Raw genomic sequence first — 22,189 nt, 5'->3', positions numbered from 1 at the left:
CTCATGCAGAGCGGGTCAGCCCGTAGGTGATTCTGTGTGACATCTGAACTCTGCTCTTTCCATGTCTCCAGGAGGAGTATGGAGCTCCCCTGTGGGGCTGTTGGGCTGCAGGTTCTGCTATTCCTTGTGTCCCGGGGCACTGAGGGGGAGAACTTCACGCTGCTCATCTCGATGCCCAACACCTCCGTCCCCTTCAGCGCTGGGCGGATTGGCGCCGGGGCCCTGATTGCCATCGACAAGGTCAACCTGAGCCCAGAGCTGCTGCAAGGTCAGCGGGTCACGACAGCATTCAGGGTCACATCCACCGAGCTGCCGGTTACTATAGGCGTGATGCTAAAAAGTTAGACCGAACCCAGGGAAGAGCAAACGGGTCACTCTGATGAGCTTTAAATCAAAGCACACGTGGAAACAGTCTATTGAGGTACTGAGAATCCTTCACATTTTTCTCGCGATGGTGGCAGAAAGGGGATTAAGCACAAGTTTTCCTAACACCATTTAGGCCCTTTAACGAAACAATTAATCAATTTATTTTAATTTCTTTAAGATTTCTGTCAAGATCCCGTTACAGTAATGGCAACCCGCGGTGCTGTGGGGGTTAAAGAGAAACACTGACATTTTATAAGGTATGAAAAACAAAAGATCAGCTCATCGCGTTTTCATCATGACATCATGGAAGAATCAAACCACTTAAACTGTGTGTGTAACTTTGACAACAACTTTATCAAGTGTGGAGGTAATGAGAAAAATGTCCGGACACCATAACTTTACTGATAATATTTTTCTTGTTTATAGTAGAATTATATTTTTGGCAATATTTATGCATTATTTCACATTTTAATTTGAATTTAATTTGGTCTGCTGTGAAAAAAACTGATATTTAAAAAAAATTATTCATTTGATAATAGATATGTTAAATCCGACGCATTATGGTAATGAGATTTTTATTAAAAAATGTGTCAATATATATTTTACCATTCATTTTTTATCTCAAAAAATATGAAGAGTCAAACATTTTGTTTTTAAAAATCATTTTGAAGAGTGGTAGCTTGTTTGGCACTAAGTAACTAAAATCACCACAGATGCCATTTTTCAATTTATCATCTGCTCATGAGACCGAGCGAAATGTTTCTTACTGTTCTCTTTATCTTTTGCATCCTTTTGGTCAAAAAGGGCAGTTGGTGCAGTAGTGGTTAGCGCTGTTGCCCTTGGACCCAGTGGTTGTAGATTTGATTCCCACCTCCGACTGTAGTACCCTTGAACAAGGTACTTATGTTAAATAGCTGTATTAAAATTTCCCAGCTCTATAAATGGGTACGTAACTTAACACTTGTAAGTTGCTCTGGAAAAAATGCATCAGCTAAATGAATTAAAGTAAAATGGCAACACTGTGGTAATTCTGGTAATTTGATCTGGTTAGAACAGAAATGATTATTTTCACATTTGGACTGTCCAGGGCACATACCAGTTGGTTTTTGTGACATTAAACTAGTTACTTTCAGGTCCTAAAGGGGGGGGGGGGGGGGGGGGGGGGGGTTTCATTTCAGTATGATATACAAACAAAACAAACGATTTACCTGAAGCTTCATGAAATTATACTGTCATGCATTGTATAAAGAAAAATTATTGCATGTCATCCTTTAAATTAAAATGCTTTTTTTCCCCTCATCCCATACAATGGGGGGGCTCACAGTGAGGGTTATAGTTACATGCTTATATGAGATGCTTATAGTGACGTGATGCACGTGCGTGTTCTTGTGAGCGTGCAGGTCATCGCCTTAACTACATATATGTGGACGATGACTGCGATGCAGTGATGGGGCCCGGGAGGATCGTGACCCTCCAGCGTGAGAACCACTTCAGCGCCTTCATAGGACCGTCCTGCTCCAAGGTGAGAGGGACTTTTTTGTGTTTAGGGTCACCTGGGAACACAACGTGGATCCAGTTACATCACAGTCTTAGTGCCGGTCGGGGAGCAGGTGAGCCGAACACCTCGGAGGGCTCTCTGCGGTTCGATATTATGTTCATATTACGTGATATGGAGACATACCCTGCACTTAATAACTGTGTCATAACGGCAGAACGCAGTGGTTAAGGACCTGGAATTCTGACCAAATGATGGCGAGTTTTGATCCCGGTACAGCAGAGTTTCTTTGGTGCCCCTCAACAATAAATTGTTCTAGAATAAATATAGCAGAGGGCAGCAGGTGGTGTAGTGTTTAGAACCATCACCTTGCAATGCAAGGAACTATGTTTGAATCCCAGCTCCTGCGGTAGGTCCTCTGATCAAAGTACTTACCGTGAAACAATAGAGTAAGAATTACTCAGCTGTGTAAATGGGTGAATAATTTTCACCAACTCAGTGTCCAAACCTCACATTGTGATTTGCCTTGGACTAAAGTGTCAGATGAATATACAGGTAGTGCTCAACGTACAACATAAGTCATTTACGACCACCCGACTTACAAACACCTTATATTATTATTATTATTATTATTATTATTATTATTGGTCGTAACACCTAACCCCAACTGCTCCTTCTGCTATACGGTGCTACATTTCTTACTGACTCAGTCAGTGTGTTTATCAGTGGCTGCACTTCAGTTACAACAATTTGTTTTATTTACAGAATGTTTTGTTTGTAATTTTTCTTTTTTTTAATTTAAATTTTCTAGTGAGTGAACAACTGAGTATTCTGGTGGTGCACGACAGAAAAAGCGAAAGGTTTAGAAATTAAAGTGAAAGAGCTAGATTTAGAAATGAAAGTGAGAATAATAGTAGAGCATGAAACTGTGAGTGTAATACTGTATTTTTTTTGTATTAGCGTTATTTTTTCATGAATAATGTGTGAAATTAGGGAAGCAATATAACAAAGACCTATGATATAATGTGGCATTCATGCATGCTAATTGTTTACACATCCTTATGCTTTATAGAAAGCAGTTATAAGGGGGTCTGTGACTTACCACAAGGTTCTTGGAACGGAACCCTGTCATAAATTGCAGACCACCTGTATATGTAGGCAATATTATAGATAGTAAGGTTCGAGGACAAATCTTTTCGGAAAAATTTCCACCTGCAGCAAGTAGAATTGTGGTTATATCTTTTGCCTTGGTACTCCAAGGTCACAGGTTCAAATCCCACACCCAGCTGTAGTACTCTTAAGCAAGCTTCTTTCCCCAAATTGCTTCAGTAAAATTACCCAAGCGTGCAAATGGGTAAGTAAGTGTAAGGTAAAATGCAGTGCTGGTGTGAAAAGTTTTCCGAAGTTCCATTTGAAGGACAGCAGTTTCTTTATGGGTATTTGATCTCAATAAAGAGGGTGCGGTGGTGCAGTGGGTTGGACTGCTGTCCTGCTCTCCGGTGGGTCTGGGGTTCGAGTCCCGCTTGAGGTGCCTTGCGATGGACTGGCGTCCCGTCCTCGGTGTGTCCCCTCCCCCTCCGGCCTTATGCCCTGTGTTACCGGGTAGGCTCTGGTTCCCCGCGACCCTGTATGGGACAAGTGGTTTTGAAAATGTGTGTGTGTGTGATATCAATAATAATATGTTACTGAACCGTTATCACGACTGGATCGATACCACACCATTGCCCCCCTCACCCATCTTCCAGGTGTGCTCCTTAACCGCCAGGCTGGCCGCTTACTGGAACATCGCCGTGGTCAGTCCGATCTGCGCAGATCAGGAGTTCCTGGACAAGAAGGTGGGTCCTTCGGATGGGCGTCCACAGCCCCGGTGGTGCGCGCAAACAGGGCCACAAACGCTTCGCCCAAAATTCATTGCTGATTAATCATGCCGACACACGCAAGTGTTTCTGAACGCTGCTGGGGAACGAAGTTCCCGTTTCTCTGGTTAATAATTTCCCAAAAGGACAGACCACTGCCACTTTTTTAAATTATCCAAGCAGAGGTGGACGTTCCTCACGCTCAGAACGTTCCGCTTACCCTCACTACTTCTAGTTCAAAGGACAATATACTGGCTCCTCGCGTTGCCAGCGACCGAGGTACACATTTTTGAAGGTGCAAACATTTTCAGCTTTGGTTTTATTTGCATTTTCTGTCCATTGCAGAACAAATGCTACCTGTGCTTACCTGCCAAGCAGATAGGTGGCAGTAGAGAGCATTCAAATGGAAAAATGATGGCTTCGGTTCGAAGCAGCCTTATTTATCATTGTTTTATCCGAGGTTTCTGCAGAATCGAGGGTGGTCTGCATTATTAATGTTTTATTGTTTGTGACTTGGGGTAAAAGTGTGTTTGGAGGGAGCTCCAGCAGCAATACCTTGTGTGGTCAGTAGGGATCCCCCTCTCCGGAATTCTAGAAGCCTTCCTGCTCAAAGGAAAGATGTTGAGACAGTCGTAGCGTAATCTTGGTTGCATTGTCATGATTGGTCAGCTGTGATGTGATGTTGTGCCGGAGTTACAAACAAAACGAATTGCGAACAGACTTCCAGCCCCAGCTGTGTTTGAGAACAGCGAGCCGCTCTGTGCGTGTGTAGGAAAATCACGATTGGCTGTATTTCACACACACACACACACACATTTTCAGAACCGCTTGTCCCACACGGGGTCGCGGGGAACCGGAGCCAACCTGGTAACACAGGGCGTAAGGCCGGAGGGGGAGGGGACACACCCAGGATGGGACGCCAGTCCGTCGCAAGGCACCCCAAGCGGGACTCGAACCCCAGACCCACCGGAGAGCAGGACCCGGTCCAACTCACTGCGCCCCCCATGGAAAATACAATGTGTGGATATATTACTTCCGTCATTCTCTCACCTGTTTCCACATGTTTCCGTCCTGGTTTTGTTCATGCGGATCCTCCATCATGCGGATCCTCTATTGACTGATCCCGTCACTCCCGCTCTATTCCTTCCTGTCAGCTGCTTCAGTCCTGTCCCAAGTTGTTTCGCCCGAGTGTCCGAAGTCCCGTCCTTCCGTTGATGTCCTCAGAGCGCTACGTCTCCGTGTTTCTTCCGTCACATACTGTGTCCCTTAGTTTGTTCCGTGTACGAGCTCGGATGTACAGAAAACCGCGTCTGAGTCACTGTTTCGCCCGGACGCAACATTACAGTAACAGTACAGTACAGTTCAATCAGAGGAAACACCACCTTTTGCCCTGAGATTCCTGCCATTGACTCTGGAATGGATGGGTAGGTATCGATCATGGAAACGATTGTCCGCTGTCTCCTAACAATACAATAAAATGATCTAAAATGTGGCCTGTAAAACCAAGTGGTGTCATTTTTGCGTGACTCTAAAAGAGACTTTGACTTCGAGAAGGAAACAAATTTAGAGGTCTTTTGTTTCCTGGTTCTCAGGTGACCTCTTCGGTATGGCTTGCTGATGCTAACCTGGTTATTGATAACTGCCTATTGATTATTATAATGATCCTGATCCATCAGTGTCTCTGTGATGTTAGGACTTCCGCACGCTCACCAGAGTGTTCGGCCCTTTCACCAAGATGGGCTCCTTCTTCGTTCGCATCTGCGAGCACTTTGGGTGGAAGCGCATCGGGATCATCTACGACCGCCACGTTTCCTGGAACATACCTGCCGAAGGCATCAGGTTGGTAACCGAAGGCGACCGCACAGCAATTCAAGTCAAAAGTCAAAGTGGCTTTATTATCATATCAACCATATACAGCTGGTACAGTATGCAGTAAAACAAAACAACATTCCTCCAAGACCATGGTGCTACAGAAAACAAACACACACACACACACACACACACACACACACACACACACTGGCTGAATGCACTTGTCCTGAGCAGGGTCACAGCGTGCCGGAGCTTAACCCGGCAACACAGGGTGCAAGGCTGGAGGGGGAGGGGACACACCCAGGACGGGACGCCAGTCCATCACAAAGCACCCCAAGCGGGACTGGAACCCCAGACCCACCAGAGAGAGGGACCCGGCCAAGCCCGCTGCGCCCCGCACCCCCCCGATAAAAAACAGTATATTAAAATAAAATAACAAATGCTGTAAAAATTCGCAAGTCGTATCGGTCAGAAAGTCATTAGAGAGAATCAACAGCAATGGAAGCCTCTGCTCCAGGTTCGATGCTGAGCGGGTAGGTATGGTACCTGGAGCAGGTGGGACTGGTGAGGTCTGAGTTCTGAATTCGTCCACATTTGTTCAATAATATATGTAAGAGAGATGCGCAGCGGTGGTTCACACACTTTTCGGTCGCGACCCTGAACACAAGTGGCCCCGGCGAGTCTGAACGCTGCCACGTGCCCTGTTAATTACTAATCTTTCTGATACGTTGTCTTTATTCACAAAGTTGGATTAAACTGAATTAAAATTATTGAATTAATTTCCGATTAATGATTTTCAAGGAGTTTTTAACCCAGTGAAATTAAAACCCAAATGACAAGAAAATGAGATTTATTAGACAATCAAAAGTTTTCCTCCGCAGCTCCCATGCTAATGTTGCCTCTTGGTTTGCTTTTATGTAGATGAACTAAGTGCAGTGCAAGCTAATAAAACGACCGTCACAACTCATTTGGAGCAGTTATGAACGTATGAAAATTAGACTTTTTTTTTAAAAAACGATGTTTAACGAATACAAAACGGCACATTCAGTAATTTAGTTCGAAGGGCAGAAATTACAGCGCCATCCGTAACACCTGATGGCGCTCTGTTTGAGTCCTAGATGCGAACGCAGTCAAACTTTATTTTACTCCGTGTATATAAATGCCACATTATCCACAACTATTTTACATTTATTTAATTCTCTGATGCTTTTCTCCAAAACATCTGCCAATGAACTCTATGTAGTGTTATCGGCCCACACACCTTATTCACCGTGGTGACTTACACTGCTAGATACACTACTTACACTGGGTCACTCATTCATACATCAGTGGAACACACACACTCTCCCTGTGTCACTCACACACTATGGGTAAACCTGAGCAGTGTGTCTTTGCAGTGTGGGAGGAAACCAGAGCACCCGGAGGAAACCCACGCACACATGGGGAGAACATGCAAACTCCACACAGACTGAGTGGAGATCAAACCCATGTCCTCTCGCACCGCTCAGGTGCTGTGAGACAGCAGCGCTACTCGTTGTCCCACTGATCATTTTCCTGCCAATTGATCATTTTACTTCAATTACTGTTTCAATAATCCCTCGTGCTGCGCCAGTACAGTATTCTGCTACAACAGTGTAGTGCGTCTTCTTCCATATCATCCCGCAGCCCTGAGGAACACCCCCATGGCCCTCACCGGGGTCGCGACCTTGAGTTTGGAAACCGCTGATGTACTTGATGCCACCGGTGACAATTTCTGGTTAAATCTGAGAAAAACTGGTTTTATTTTCATATTTAAAGATTTGCGGCGGAAAATAATTCCATCACCGTGGCGAAATACGTCGAGTTCCAGGACTCCAGTGACCAGGACGACTCCTCCTTCACGCAGACCCTGTGGCTGGTGACTGCCGTGTCTCGCAGTGCGTACACGGAGCATCGTCAACTCACCTGGACAGACGAAGGCACCTCCGTCCGTCTCAGACCTCATTATTGTATCACACCGGGGTTCACGCATCATAATTCACGTTCATTTTTACTGAATAATGCCACATTCTTAATATTGAATACTATCAGTAACACTAACTCACTTCAAACATTACTGAGAGAAGGTTTATGTCATGCTCACTGTATTGCTATGACAACCACATGAGTCACACAGGTGATCATCCAACAGGTCTCTGTGTCACTTCCTTCACCCGATACTCTGATCATGCAGTCAATGGGATGTGAACCCCAGGGGTAATGGCTCGCTGCTGTTTCGACATGGCATTATTAACTGTTTTTAGCTGATGCCTCAACTACGTTGGGTTTGTGTACTAAACAACCCACAATTTTTTAACCAGTTACACTGGAATGATATTTTTGCTATGGGGGGGGCACAGTGGCGCAGTGGCGCAGTGGGTTGGGCCGGGTCCTGCTCTCTGGTGGGCTGGGGGTTCAAGTCCCGCTTGGGGTGCCTTGCGACGGACTGGCATCCCCTCCTGGGTGTGTCCCCTCCCCCTCCAGCCTTACGCCCTGTGTTGCTGGGTTAGGCTCCCGCGAACCCGTGTGGGACAAGCGGTTGAGATGATGATGATGATTTTTTTACTGTATCTGTTCAGGGTAAATACTTTGATCAAAGGTAGCAGTTGGGGGGATTCAAACCAGATTACAAGGCAGAAGTTGTAACCCAAACGGCACCTGCTGTTCCACAGAAAATACTATGTGTTGACACAAAACAAATGACCAGAAGGTGGCATAGTGATTAAGGACATGGAATTCACACCCAGAGGCTATTGGTTCCAGTCCCTTTCCCTTCACCTGTAGTAATACCCTTTGTCAAGGTACTTACCCAAAATTATTCCAGCTATAGTTGGGGTAAAATAAAACAAGTTTCTTTGGGCAAATAGAAATAATATCGAATTGAATCTCTGCTCTTGCTGTAGTACCGTCGATCGACCTGCTGTATAAGTGGGTAAATCACTGTAAACTGCTCAATACACAAACCTCACATTGTAAGTCAGGTTGGAGAAAAGTGTCATTTACAAGTTTTCTGTAGCAAAGACTGTGTTACTACCTTCCAGAACCCCAGTGCAGCTATTTTTAATATGGAAATTATTCTCAGTTATTATAGTGTTTTTACAGGCATGATGCGATGAAGCCGCCGATCCCTTCAAGCTTCAGATATTCATGAGATGAATGGACTCGATATCGAGATATTCAGCTGAATGTGTTTGGAGAGCATATGGATTGTAATGGTATTTATGTTTACCCCCTGCAACTGGTGCAGTTATTGTGATCTCAGCCCGGGGAGAGGCGGTTCGGAGGTTCCTCATCGCAGCCCACAGGCAGGGCTGGACCAATGGCGACTTTGTCTTTTTCTCCTTCGAACCCTACAAGCAGAAGGAGATGTTTGGCGACTTCACCTGGAAGAAAGGTTCGTAACCCACCTTCGAACCCTGGTGGTCTCCTGCCTGCACCACTGCTTCTGGGTGAACCTCTGAGATTCCTTTTCTAACCCTGGCCGACTGGGGCAGAACCAGACCGCCTCCGGTCACTGATCTCGGTTCAGTGCGAACAGGCACCCTTTACAGCCCTTACACTTCTTCCTGAAGATGCAAAGGGAAGAACAATCAAGGTCCATTCATTCATTCCAAGAAAAATAGTTTTGAAATTTTTTAACGCTCAGTGAGTCATGATCATGTAAAAATCTTGTGGCAAAGCTCTATAAACGAGTGTCAGACCATAATGAAGTAACTCTTACAATTTAATCCTCTTCATCCCACGTATTGGTGTGTTTGGCTTCATTCAAAGTATCAGTTCATCAAAACAGTCCATCTTTACAAACATTTTCGCACCTAAAGCTTTTTAGGCTGAAACTGATCAACCGATTGGGGCAAAACTTTACTCACGACGGTGAGCCATACTGACAATGCCAATAAAGTGATAACTTGTTCTTACCCTATGGGCGCCCATCGTTCTTTCATCTGTATTTACACTGCCTGCTGAATACATGGACATTGATCGCTTTTCCATTTTACTCTTTACTCTAGTGTTCATTTGTGTTTCAGTGTCATTAACTGGGTGGTGCCAACTTCTCAATTTCTTCAAAAAGTGGTCGTTGATCGTTCTTCCGTCTGCATCTTCACCTGTAAATTAGTCAAGGCACACACGCACAGATATGTATATGTGTATATATACAACACATACAGTTTACATACATATGTATATATACAGTAAGATACATACAGTATAAGGTGGAAGACAATGTTTAGTTTTCTAATAAAGCTATTTATTATTAATCCAGGTTTTCATTAATTTTTCCCAAGACTACAGTTTATTTTTAGATTTTAGCAGCTAAATTTGGCCCAGCTAAGCCGTTGCCTGGTTTCAACCAATTAAATAGAGCAGTCCTGACCAGGGTGTGTTTTTCATTTTCCCGTGTTGCTGTGATGTCCAAGCTAGGATCGGCTTCTGAAATGATCTTTTATTAGACACTAGTTGAGAGAATTTCGGAATCCTCCTGAAGGCCTCGGACAGGCCGTGAGAGGGGCCACGTGTAGCGCCCCTGGTCGGTAACCCTGCATCCGCCCGAATGAGCAGTCGCCGCGTGTTTCCAGGGGACGACGCCGATGCCGCTGCCAGAGAGGCCTTCCAGGCCCTCTTCCTGCTGTCGCTCTACAAGCCCAGTGATGAGAGCTACTTGAACTTCTCGGCGGATGTTGTCCGGCGGTCGAGAGAAGACTTCGGCTACAGCTACGCCCCCAACGAAGAGGTACCCTTTCACGGCGCAGGGGACAACGGGCTCGACCCCCAGTCCTTCAGTCCAGCTGCGTCGTTCTTTCTTTAAAGACACTTGAGTTTTTCCCGCTGGGGTGGACGACGATGCTGACCGTCACGTGTTTTGAGTTCTGTTTCGCTGCGATCACAGGTGTCCATCCTCGCTGCCATGGCCCATGATTCCGTGTGGCTGTACGCTCAGGCGCTGGACGAAATCCTCTCTGAGAACGGGAACCCGTATGACGGCTTCGCCATCACTCGCAAAATGTGGAACAGAACAATCCGAGGTGAGCTGTGTGAGGCCTGTCCACTGTAGGGTCATGGTGGTCCAGATCCTATCCTGGAAACATAAGGTGTGAGACAGGGTACACTCTTGATGGGACACCAGTCCATTGCAGGACAATCACACACACTCTCTAACTCACAGACCCATTATGGGCAATTCAGAGTCACCAGTTCTCCTGAAACACATGTCTTTGGACTGTGGGAGGAAACCAGAGCACCTGGAAGGAACACACATGAACAAGGGAAGAATATGCAAACTCCACACACACTGAAGTGGACTGAAGCCCATGCCAGAACGCCCAGCCCAGGAGCTGTGAGGCGCCAGCACTACCTGCTGCGCCACTGTGCTACTCAATGATTATATTATCAAATGAAAAATCACAAATTATAACCTGTGTGTTTCAATTCCTTTTATCATGAGGTTCTGTTGTTGCCTTTTTTGCAGGTATTCAAGGTAATGTGTCCATAGATGACAACGGAGACAGAGAGCTGGCCTACACGATGTACCACATCCAGAACGACGGGGTGTTTAATGTGAGCCCTCAGCTTCCACCTGCACATTCGCATCATAACACATGATCATAAGTACTGAAAGGGAACTTTTGACCACTAATTAAATGTAAGTGCAACCACTGATTTCCCTTTAATTAGGTAATCTTTAAGGAGTCAGTTCAGGGTAAGTATCTTTATCAGAGGTACTAGAGTATGGATTTGAACCCAACTCCTTTAAGTCCAAAAGCAAGGGATCTAACCACTACTCCACCTGTTGATAGACTATTGAGTGTCTCCTTGTTTTTGCATACATTTATTTACTGCAGTTTTCAATAACTATTTAATTGACACTGAAAAATACATTCCTTAGCATTAGTAAAAAGAGAGAATATTGATTTATTCCAAGGCTGAGAAATTACCATTTTACTGTATTATATTGTGTGGGGGTGCGGTGGCGCAGTGGGTTGGACCGCAGTCCTGCTCTTCGGTGGGTCTGGGGTTCAAGTCCCGCTTGGGGTGCCTTGCGGCAGACTGGCGTCCTGTCCTGGGTGTGTCCCCTTCCCTCCGGCCTTACGCCCTGTGTTGCCGGGTAGGCTCCGGTTCCCCGTGACCCCGTAAGGGACGAGCGGTTCTGAAAGTGTGTGTGTGTGTGTGTGTGTGTGTATTATATTGTGCATATTTTAATTGATTTTTGACTCAAACCAGCATTCTTTCTCTCCATACAGGTGATTGCAAATTACTTTGGGACGAGTAGGATCTACGAACAGGTGCCAGGGGTGCAGGTGCGATGGCCTGGGGGACGGTCCACCCCCCCGAAGGACACACCAGACTGTGGATTCAAAGGGGAGCTCTGCTCCCACAGCGGTATGCCACACCTCCCTGACAGTGTGTTCAAATTTGAGAGTCATTTCAGATAAAGGGGGACTAGTTTATATTTTAAAAATCGCTCCAGTTAATTTTCTGTTCCTCAATCTTTTAATATAGCGCGTAAAGAACTGAGTGCTGGGAATGAATGGCATCTGCTGCAGTGTGGCATATGGCCAGCAGGGGGCAGTGCAGCCCTCTCTCAGAGACCCTCTGACTCCCCCCCATCAGTCTGTGCCACTTGGTACCACATTGAGTTTCTGTCTTCCTGGCATCACCGATAAGGTCACCAAAGTTATCTAATGACCGTCCTTGGTCGCCATTCGCCTCAGGAGCAAGATGACAGCGTGCACATTATTCACTCCCGGCCAGTGGACCCTGAGCTTCCCATTTCTGTGTGTTGAAATATGGATTTTATATAATATCACCGGATTATTAAAGTCCCCTCAGCCAACAGGTATATCCAATAAAATTTTAGATGAGCTTATATAACGGAGCTTGGTTCGCTTATTGTTTTGCGGTCAAGCGAGAGCAAGCGTCGGGCAGACGGCGCTTTGTTTGCTCACCGCTGTCGCAGTTTCAACGACTTTGTTAAGCAGTTACTGATGAGTGGATTGTGTACGGTATCCATGGCAACAGCTACAGATCGGGCATCAAAATGAAGCGTCGTGTCTCGTCTTTATTTACCGAGACCACTTGTGCCGAAGTGGACATTTGATACGGGGGGTGAAAATAGGAGCGGAGTCTCTTACGACGAGGCCTTGGGCGATGGGGTGTGTCCGGCGCTGCCGTGTGGACAGACAGCCAGCAATGCAAACGTGTGTGTGTGTTTGTGTTGCAGAGAAGAGCCTGAATGCATCGTTGGCATTGATCGTCTGCCTGCTGGCTGCAGGGACGCTGGCCATAGCTGTGCTCCACAGGTACCTCCCTCCCTCTGACCCTCACACGTCTCAACAATGGAGGCCTTTCTCCTCGAGTCCAAACCATTTCAACAGCTGGTGTTTCCAGAATCGCCCGGAAAACACAATAACGAGGGACAAAGTGTAAATTAAACTTGGATTTGAACACCATGGCAGAGAAGTGCTGGAAGTGCTGTCCTCTAATGAATGCATAGCACTAATCCTCCAGTACCTGAGGTTATAAAAGTTCTGAAAACGTAATGAAAGTAATAAAAGTCAGAAAAATACATTAATTAATGCACAGCTGGCCCCATGAAATATCTTGTGAGGTAACAAACTATCTGGTTCGATATAGAGCAACATAGATTTATAGCTGGAAGCCTTGTGGTTAGAGATTCTATCTTCGGACCCGAAGGTTATAGGCTTGAATCTCACCTTTGCCTGTAGTACTGTTATACGTTTATACTTATTCATGTAGCTGATGTAACTTGCAATGTTAAGTTGTTTTTAACAATTAGTCTTTACATAGCCAGGCAATTAAAGGTAAGTATTTTGTTCAAGGATACCACAGCCAGAGGTAAGGTTTGAACCTGCAACCTTCAGGGCCTAAGGTAGCAACGCTAACCACTACACTACCAGCTGCCTTTGGAAACAGCCTCCTCACCCTGAATTGCGCTGATGAAATTACCCTGCTTTTTATATGTGTGAATAATCAAATGCAGCTTAATATTCTAAGTCACTTTGGAGGAAAGCATCAAATGAACGTGAATTTATAGCCATTAACCACGCACTTGCATCCAGTTATTTATTTAGAAGATGCTTTTTTCTCCACAGCAACTTACAATGTTAAGCTACTTACAATTATTTACCGTTTATAAAGCTGGGTAATTTTTACTGTGTCGATTCAGAGTAAATACCTTGATCAAGGGTGCTACAGCAGGAGGTGCGATAGAATACCCAACACACCCCGTGGCCCTTGATATTAAGAACTGGGCACTTGGGATTCTGACAAGTGGGATGCAATTGCCTCGAGACATTCTGGCTCACTTTCTAATAACTTTGCAATCATCTGAAAGACCAGGAGCCGATGTGTGGATCGTGGTAATCTCCCGGCTTGCAGTACGGGTGATTTATCGGAAGAACATAACGTTTAATGTTTGGAATTTTATGCGGCACGCACTTTCCGAAAAAGTGGCGTTTATCATCTCAGAGCCTCAAGTTTTCTCCTTTGAAGTCCAGACTGTTTCAGTGTTATGAAGCGCTATTTTATCAGCGGAATCACATTAACAGCAGCCTGTGTTTCGAACGGAAGCCGAGAAGAAAACTGTGCTTGAGACGGAAGTGTCTTCGAGCACATTGCCCAGGCTCACGTGTCATACCCATCGCCTTCCAGGAAGTACAAGCTCCAGAAGAGGGCCTCGATGATGCTGTGGAAGGTCAACCCCAATGACGTGGCTGGGGAAGAACAGCGGACGTCGTCCTCAGAGCCTCGAACACCGTTCTGGAACCTTCCTGTAGTGACAACGACTCTACCCACATAAGAGCAACAGCAGGACTAGTCATCAGACAGTATTTTTAATTACAGTGGGGCCGCATTTTTTGCTTCATGATTATTATGATGTCCTTTAAAAATACTGAGATACATTAGTGGGAAGAATGGGAAGGTCACCATAACAATAAAAGCCACCGGTAAAGATCTCTTGCTTTTGCTTTATACACAACATCGTGTGCTGCATCGATGGCACCTCTGTTTTCCTGCAGATGTCTGACCTGAGTAGCGGCTCCTCTGAACGAGAAGTGACCCCTAGTGAAGCGGAAGGTCGGCTGATGTCAAGCGGGACGGTTCTGTATAAGGTTAGAGCTCTTACTGTTCAATCACCTGCTGGACATGAAGAGCCGAACTCGATTTGTCTGCTGGAGAACCAGAGTGGTTACCTGTACTTTTTAATACATTTCATAGTTTTCAAATTCTTACTTGTTGCTTTTGCAAAAGCTAAAAGCTCAACCAATTGCCAACCAACCAACCAATGTCCACATCCACTTATCCCGAGCGGGGTTGCGGCAAGCCAGAGCCTACCCAGCAACACAGGGCGCAAGGCCGAAGGGGGCAGGGACACACCCTGGACAGGATACCTTGCTGCCGCAGGGCACCCCAAGCAGGGCTCGAACCCCAGACCTGCTTCAACCAATTACCATTTGTCTTATTTCAGTTATATACTGTATGTGTATACGTACAGTATACGGTCTATATAGTGCATTTATTGGCAACTGTCCCCTTTATTTTGTTGACCATATGCACTGTCACTCAGTCATGAAAAAATATACCAAGATATTAAATTGTTTATTTTATTTAGTTTATTCCAGTGCTAATCTGATTTTTTAAAAAATCGCAACACAATACTTCTTAGACTTCAATATGAGTATGAATACACTCCTTGCAAGGTGGCGGTTGCTTTGTTAATAGATACTCAAATATTTTGTAAAGCATTGTCAGCTCTTTTACTCTCGATTCTGCACACTGTGCATGCGTCAACATACATATGTAGTTAGAATTATACAGATATTTAACAATTATAGCATTTGTTATATACCGTTATGTCTTTCTCTGTTCAAAATAAATTAGTATTAGGAAAAATCTTACAAGATCCCACCGCTGACACCATGTCATGTTGTTTTTCTGGTTTGTTTTGAATACATACTGTATGGTACACAGGTAATGTGCATATAGGAATATAAGAAGTGAACCATTTGTTATATTTCTTTGCAGATGTCATTCATAATCTCTTGTGCATTTATTCCTTTCTAGGACGTGATGTGTTCGATCCGCTTCCTCCGCGTGAGAAGTGTCAGTCTGACCGGTGAACTTCTTACTGAGTTGCAGCAGGTAAAACAACTCTGCTGAACAGCGTGAGCCACCTGCAACACCGGTCACACCAGCATTATAGGTCAGGCCCTAAATGCAGCGAGCGGTGCTGCGTTCCTGGGAATCACTCAATTCTTCCTGGCATTTTCACTGCTGCAGTGCAGAGACCTGAACCATCCTAACATCTGTGGATTTGTTGGTGCTTCGCTGGAACCGCCCCATCTGTTCCTGCTGATGGAGTACTGTTCCAAGGGGAGCCTACAGGTGGGTGTGGTTTCTTTAATTTACTTTGGTTTCGTTTTGTTTGCTCGTACAAGTGCCCTGAGACAGTGGGGTGGTTTGTGCTACAGGACATTTTGAGGAATGATTCCATCAAACTCGACTGGACCTTCAAGTATTCTCTAATGCTGGACATTGTGAAGGTGAGACATTGGGGACCATGCAGGACTGGGGGCAGAATTAGGTTGGGTCAGCAGCTTACGCTCACCTGTGTCTGCAGGGGATGGACTACCTGCACTGCAGCTCTCTGCGATCACATGGGCATCTATCCTCCTCCAACTGCGTGGTGGACAGCCGCTTTGTCCTGAAGGTCACTGACTTTGGGCTCAGCCAGTTGCGATGGCCAGCGGGGGTTCCAAGCCCACAGGACCACTGGCAGCGTGAGTAGTAGTTTTGATTCAGACTAAATAAAAGTTTATCCTCATTGACCGATTGATGATACAAGCCCTGAGATGTTCCAATGACTCCATCTTCAGGTGAGTCACAGGTTTTTTTAGATGGTTTCAGCAGAAGTCCTCAACATCAGGCCCACATGCCTATCCCCATATGAATCTGCTTTGCCTCTCTGTTGTACTCTCTGGATGCTCCTCTCTTCCTTTACACCCCAGGCCTGCTGTGGAGAGCCCCAGAGTTGCTGAGGACCACCATGCCACCCAACGGCACCCAGAAAGGTGATGTCTACAGTTTTGGCATCATTGTCCAGGAGGTCATCTACCGCCGTGAAGTCTTTTACATCCCCAACTGCACTCTGAAGGCCAAAGGTGCTGCACAACTACTTTTTCTCAGCCTTTTTTTAAATTGGAATTGAAAATCGCACGGGATCTAGTGTCAGTGGGAGGTACCCCCAGTCTTACTGCCATCCAGACCCTGAGGGTGTCATGATGTAAATAAAGTTGCGACACATTTGATGGGAGCATTTCAAATATGTGATGGGTCATGTCGATGACCCACACACAGACACTGCCTGAAACCGCTTGTCATGGCAAACCGGAGCCTAACCCTGCAACACAGGGTGCAACCTGGAGGGGGAGGGGACACACCCTGGACGGCTTGCCAGTCCACCACAAGGCACCCCTAGCAGGACTCTAGCCCAGACCCGCCACACAGTGGGACCTGGCCAAGCCCACTGTGCCACTGCACCACGGTGCCCCCTGTCAATGACCCATAAAAATAAATTTCCTCCAAGAAACAACCAAGCTGATATCAGTAATCAGCCAAGTCATTATCTGCTCAGAATCTTCTGGATCATGCAGCAAACTGTAAGCTTTAGTCAGAGACTCAGTTTTGCTCCCACCTCTTCCAGACATTGTCGAGCGGGTGAGGGCTGGTGGCTGCAGCCCCCTCCGACCGCACGCCGACCGCGCTGACTGCCCCGAGGCTGTGGAGAGCTTGATGAGGAGCTGCTGGTGGGAGAAGCCTGCTGAGAGGCCCGACTTCTCCACCCTGAGGACGCTGGTGAGGAGGCTCTCCCCCAGTGGGTGAGTACCATACCTGAGACCGAAGCCTAGAAAGCCTCCAGCCATGAAATGGGGGGACTCTCTGCTACTTGTTCTCAACCAACCACATAACCATATGGTGCAGATTGTCATGATCTCCTCTGCCCGACACCCGGATTTAAGGGATTGTAGAAACTAGTCTGGGTCTCTGGGCACAATGGGAACAGATGCTGGGAAAGAAGCTGGAACAAGTGACAACGGCGGCTACGTTAGTGAGAGTGGAGAGAGAAATGGCCCCTGCCGCCCCCTATGTTTACCTGACACAGTGACCTGCTGCTTGCACTGATTCACCAAACGCTGGTACGCTGCTCCAGCTCAGCACTGGGCTGACACAGGACTACCTGGCCTTGCCTTCAGGTGAACGTGCTTTTGTCAGAAGTTTGAGGCGAAAAATCCAGGATGCTGACTGGACTTCCATTGTCTTTGTTTTCAGGGTCAGAATGGGCTTTCCGACACCCACTGTCAACTGTGAGTTTAGACTCTCCATCTATGTTCCCCCGCAACTGCAGGGGCAGTGACAACATCCTGGACAACCTGCTGTCACGCATGGAACAATACGCTAGCAACCTGGAAGAGGTGGTAGATCGGCGTACCGCCCAGTTCCTGGAGGAGAAGAAGAAAGCGGAGAGCCTTCTCACGCAGATGTTGCCACGGTAAACCTGAGGAGTGGGTATCGGGTCATGTCAGGCCAGGACTGGATTCCACAGTTGTGATGTACAGTACCTCTACCTAATGCTCTCCAGGTTTTATGGTGTAGACAAGATAACGGTCGGTTTGTTGGGGTCAGAGATGAACTTCCCTTGGACGAGGTTACAACGCTCCTGACGTGAGGAATCTAGAACCTCATAAAACCCCTCCTGTTCACACAGTCTCTGCATTTCAGAAGTACCCCTTTTCTTTGTTTATTCTTAGCTCTGTTGCCATCCAGCTGATAGCTGGGAAGATGGTGGAGGCAGAAACCTATGATTGCGTTACCATCTATCTGAGCGACATCGAGGGGTTCACGGCCATGGCTTCCACCATCACTCCCATGCAGGTGAGGGCCTTTCCTAGTTGCTATTTCCCCTGCCTGGGTTGGGTCTGGAAGACCACAAGAAGAACTGCACAGGACCAAATGCACTTGCGTCTCATTATAAGGTATGAACGGCTCTCATTTATCACAGCTGGGCTCGTCCAACAGCCGGCAATTTCAAAAGGGACCTGTAACCCTGCAAGTGTTTGGCTTGGCGGGCCTCCTGCAGAAATTACCGGAATGGGCTGGAGGTAATGATATTTGTTACATAACTGAGGTACGACATCAAAAAGGAGCCCCTCCCCTCCACCGCTTGTGATCACTCTTTACAACAATAGCTCAAAGAGAACAGACGTGCCCCCTGGGCCCAAACGGACCATGGCTCCACCGTAGGGTCCGGAATGCTCCAAGTTTGGATTGGAGGTCCCACGGGAGTCAAGGGGTTACTGTGGCATGATGGAAGGCAGGGGCTAAGTATCTCAAAAGCCTGTGGTGTCACACGCCCAACCACACCGACCTGGTCCCATGTCCAAGCCCGCTGCAGTGGAAATAATTCATCGGCACCCGGTTTATTTTGGGCTGGCGCTCGGACGGACTGCAGCTGTCGCCCCTCAGCGAATGGGTGCACTGGGAGAAGCTAGACACATGGTAACCGGACCTGTCTGTCCTTCAGGTTGTGGATCTGCTGAACGACTTGTATACCAGCTTTGACAAAATCATCGACAATCACGATGTTTACAAGGTAAAGTCATGTAACTCGTCCCATCCCTCGCCATCTAGTCAAATGTTCTGGCCTTTGCTTAATCCCATTAGTTGTACCCATTTGATCAACAACAAGGCCAATTAATGGGTAGCTCAGGGTGGAATTGCCCATTCCTGTCCCCACCTTACAGGTGGAGACCATCGGTGATGCCTACATGGTGGTGTCGGGTCTGCCTATCCGAAACGGTGACGACCATGCCAGAGAGATCGCCCGAATGTCTCTGGCTGTCCTCCGGGCCATGGAGCGGTTCGAGAACAAGCATGTGCCCAACCAGAAGCTTAAGGTCCGGATTGGGCTACACTCAGGTAAAGGGCGAAGTTTCCATCACCTTACCCATACTGTCCTCCCACATAAAGGTGGATCCCCATATTTGTGAAAATTTATAAGAAAAAATGTACCGATTCTCTTAGGACCATGTGTGGCTGGCGTCGTTGGACTGAAAATGCCCCGTTACTGTCTATTTGGTGACACGGTGAACACGGCTTCGCGGATGGAGTCTTACGGCTTGCGTAAGGCTCACCCCCTTTTTCCGAGGATCCTCTTTAAGCAGCTAGAACATGACCTTAAGGCCATAACGCCTGCATTAATTCCCAGTGTTCTCGCTCGCAGCGCTCCGAATCCACGTCAGCAACTCTACCAAGGCCCTCCTTGATAAATTCAGATCATTCCAGCTGGAGCTGCGGGGAAACATTCACATGAAGGTGCGGGGAATCTGTCTTCCTCTCTTTCTCAGGCTCCGCTCTCATACTCCACAGCAGGAAAATCAAAGCAAAGCCTTTCGTGATTTTTCTCATCGCCGTTTGAGTCGACCCCACGCCCGTGGCAGCACTGCATATAGACGCCCCTCAAAACAGATTGATTTTGCAGGCCCTCTATCTGCAAAATTGCTCTGACACTTGTGGTTCAGAGCAGCTTGCCGGGTTCTTGAGGCGGGACGTTAATGTGTAATTTCACCCCAGTTGAACACCTTTTTCCCTTGCTGCCGTGAGGCACAGACGCACATGGAGCGGTTAAGGGCTCCTCTCACTGCTCCTCAAGCTGTTCCTATTAGGAGGAAAAGCACGTTCAATCTACCTTAATCTTTCTTTCTCTTTATTTCCAGGGCAAGGGTCCCATGACGACATACTGGCTTCTGGGAGAGAAACCGTGAAATTTGGGGTAGGGGGAGGGAATCATGTCTCATATTAAAAAAATCACAGTCAGTTTACACAATCTGTTATGCAACTTTCTTTTTAGTGTTTCATTTTGCGTGCAGCATCGTGATGGCGAATTTAAATCGTCGCATTATCTGGCGGGTTGTGATTTATTAAATTAGTCCTTCAATGAATCTTATTTGATGTACATAAAGGAAACAATCGCTCAGAGTATATTATTACTATTATTATTTCCATTGTCCTTTTTATTTTTATTATTTGCCAACACCTTTCCCCAAGGCACTTTTTTCACATTTTCCGTGTAATGGTAGTGAAGAATATTATGAAACACATGTAAAAGAGCAGCTATTTCTATTAAAACCTGGGAATAACGGGGGATTTTGCTTTACTGCTTTGAAATGAGGATCCGCGTCCTGTAATAGCTGAAGATGAATAAAGGCAGTAGAGCTTTATTTCTGAAGAGCTTCATTGTCATTTGTTTGAAATCCACTTAGTTTTAAAAATGTATTATTGTTGTAAGTATTTCAAATATTTTGAACCCAGGGCTTTTTTGCATGACTGTTCCTCATCAAAGGTAAACTGAACCAGTTAAGTGCCTCTCTGGCTGAGTGCTCCTCAGTCTCGTGTTAATGTCCCTCTCCACTAACTAACCATTGTTGAAAGAAACTGACGGTGTGTCCGTTTTCCCCCTTTCTTCTTCTCTCTTCAAGAATGTTTTTGGGTGCAAAACATCTTCAGAGATGCCCAGCGCTGCCCACTGGATACATTAACATGAGATTGTTTTGAAAGACTTTATTATAGGCCTATTTATATTATGATGGAATCTATTTATAGGCCATTTTTACTTTTAAAAAAGTTTTTCTTCACTTAGGTTATGCAAATTTAATAGTTTATTGGGTGCTGTCGGCCCGTGCGGCCCCTATCTAAACCCCGGCGTTTTCCACCTGCTAACCTGAGTGTCTTTGAAACTGATGTCAAAACAAGCATTAAACACTCGGTGCGCTCAGATAACTATGTATTTAATAGTTGGACTCAGTAAACTGTTAAAAAATGACTGTCCATTCTGCCAGGACCTTTAACTTCTCAGCGATGCCCTCTTCTTCCGCTCGTTCGAAGCTCACTGCTTTAAGCAGTGGGGAGATTAGGATTTTTTTCAGAGCGAAGGGGTAGAGACATCCCTGCGGCTGGAGGTTCAAATCACATCGAGACGCACATTTCCTGACTCTGGGAGCTGAATCAGTTTGGAGAGCAGACTTTGTTCTCCAGTTTAACATTAAAAAAATTCAATTAATATTTATTATAATTATAATGATATATAATTATATATTATACAATATAAATTATATAAATTACTTTAAAGATTTTTTAATTTTGCATTATTCTATAGCCGTTGAAAAAGAAAGACGACAGCATGCTATTCAGTCTTCTGCAATTAACATTTCCTAAAGCGGAACGGGCAATTAAGTATTTAACCCTCCTGTGCGTGATGTTACAGGTCTGAGGGGAAGCTGAAAGCTGCAAGTTTGGGAAAGGAAACAACCTACATTTAAGACGTGTCTTCCTTTAGTAACGCTTGTGCTTAATTGTACGTTTGACGTTGATGAGAAGTCGAGCTCCTGGGGCACATTTCACTGTTCAAATGGCTCTCACGTGAAATTAATACGCATGTTAATGTCAGCCTTTTCTGTTAACCTGTTAGACACAGTTTTCTTTTAAAATGTAACTGTATTACTGCTACATCAGGCACTTGCACAGTTTAAATAACAAATAATTTTGTAACTGTTCCACATTTTTACAT

At 45.9% G+C, this 22,189-nt stretch overlaps 1 protein-coding gene across 1 annotated transcript; it reads left to right on the top strand.

Moving 5' to 3' along the window:
- LOC108924591 (atrial natriuretic peptide receptor 1) lies at positions 1–20,796 on the top strand. The gene is given in 26 exon segments (XM_029259169.1): positions 1–268; positions 1,767–1,888; positions 3,607–3,696; positions 5,411–5,556; positions 7,327–7,445; positions 8,795–8,941; positions 10,125–10,279; positions 10,436–10,571; positions 11,015–11,103; positions 11,787–11,925; positions 12,767–12,845; positions 14,218–14,338; positions 14,586–14,678; positions 15,631–15,708; positions 15,847–15,952; positions 15,955–16,109; positions 16,187–16,346; positions 16,575–16,727; positions 17,270–17,444; positions 17,972–18,115; positions 18,375–18,498; positions 19,148–19,216; positions 19,368–19,542; positions 19,648–19,746; positions 19,847–19,938; positions 20,340–20,796. Coding segments are annotated over 26 exon segments (3,204 nt in total). The 5' UTR covers positions 1–78; the 3' UTR covers positions 20,388–20,796.
- The last annotated feature ends 1,393 nt before the right edge of the window (positions 20,797–22,189 follow it).

The sequence above is a fragment of the Scleropages formosus genome, chromosome 16 (genome assembly GCF_900964775.1).
Source record: "Scleropages formosus chromosome 16, fSclFor1.1, whole genome shotgun sequence".
In the NCBI taxonomy this organism is placed as follows: domain Eukaryota; kingdom Metazoa; phylum Chordata; class Actinopteri; order Osteoglossiformes; family Osteoglossidae; genus Scleropages; species Scleropages formosus.
This window is presented reverse-complemented; position numbering and strand designations above follow the sequence as displayed.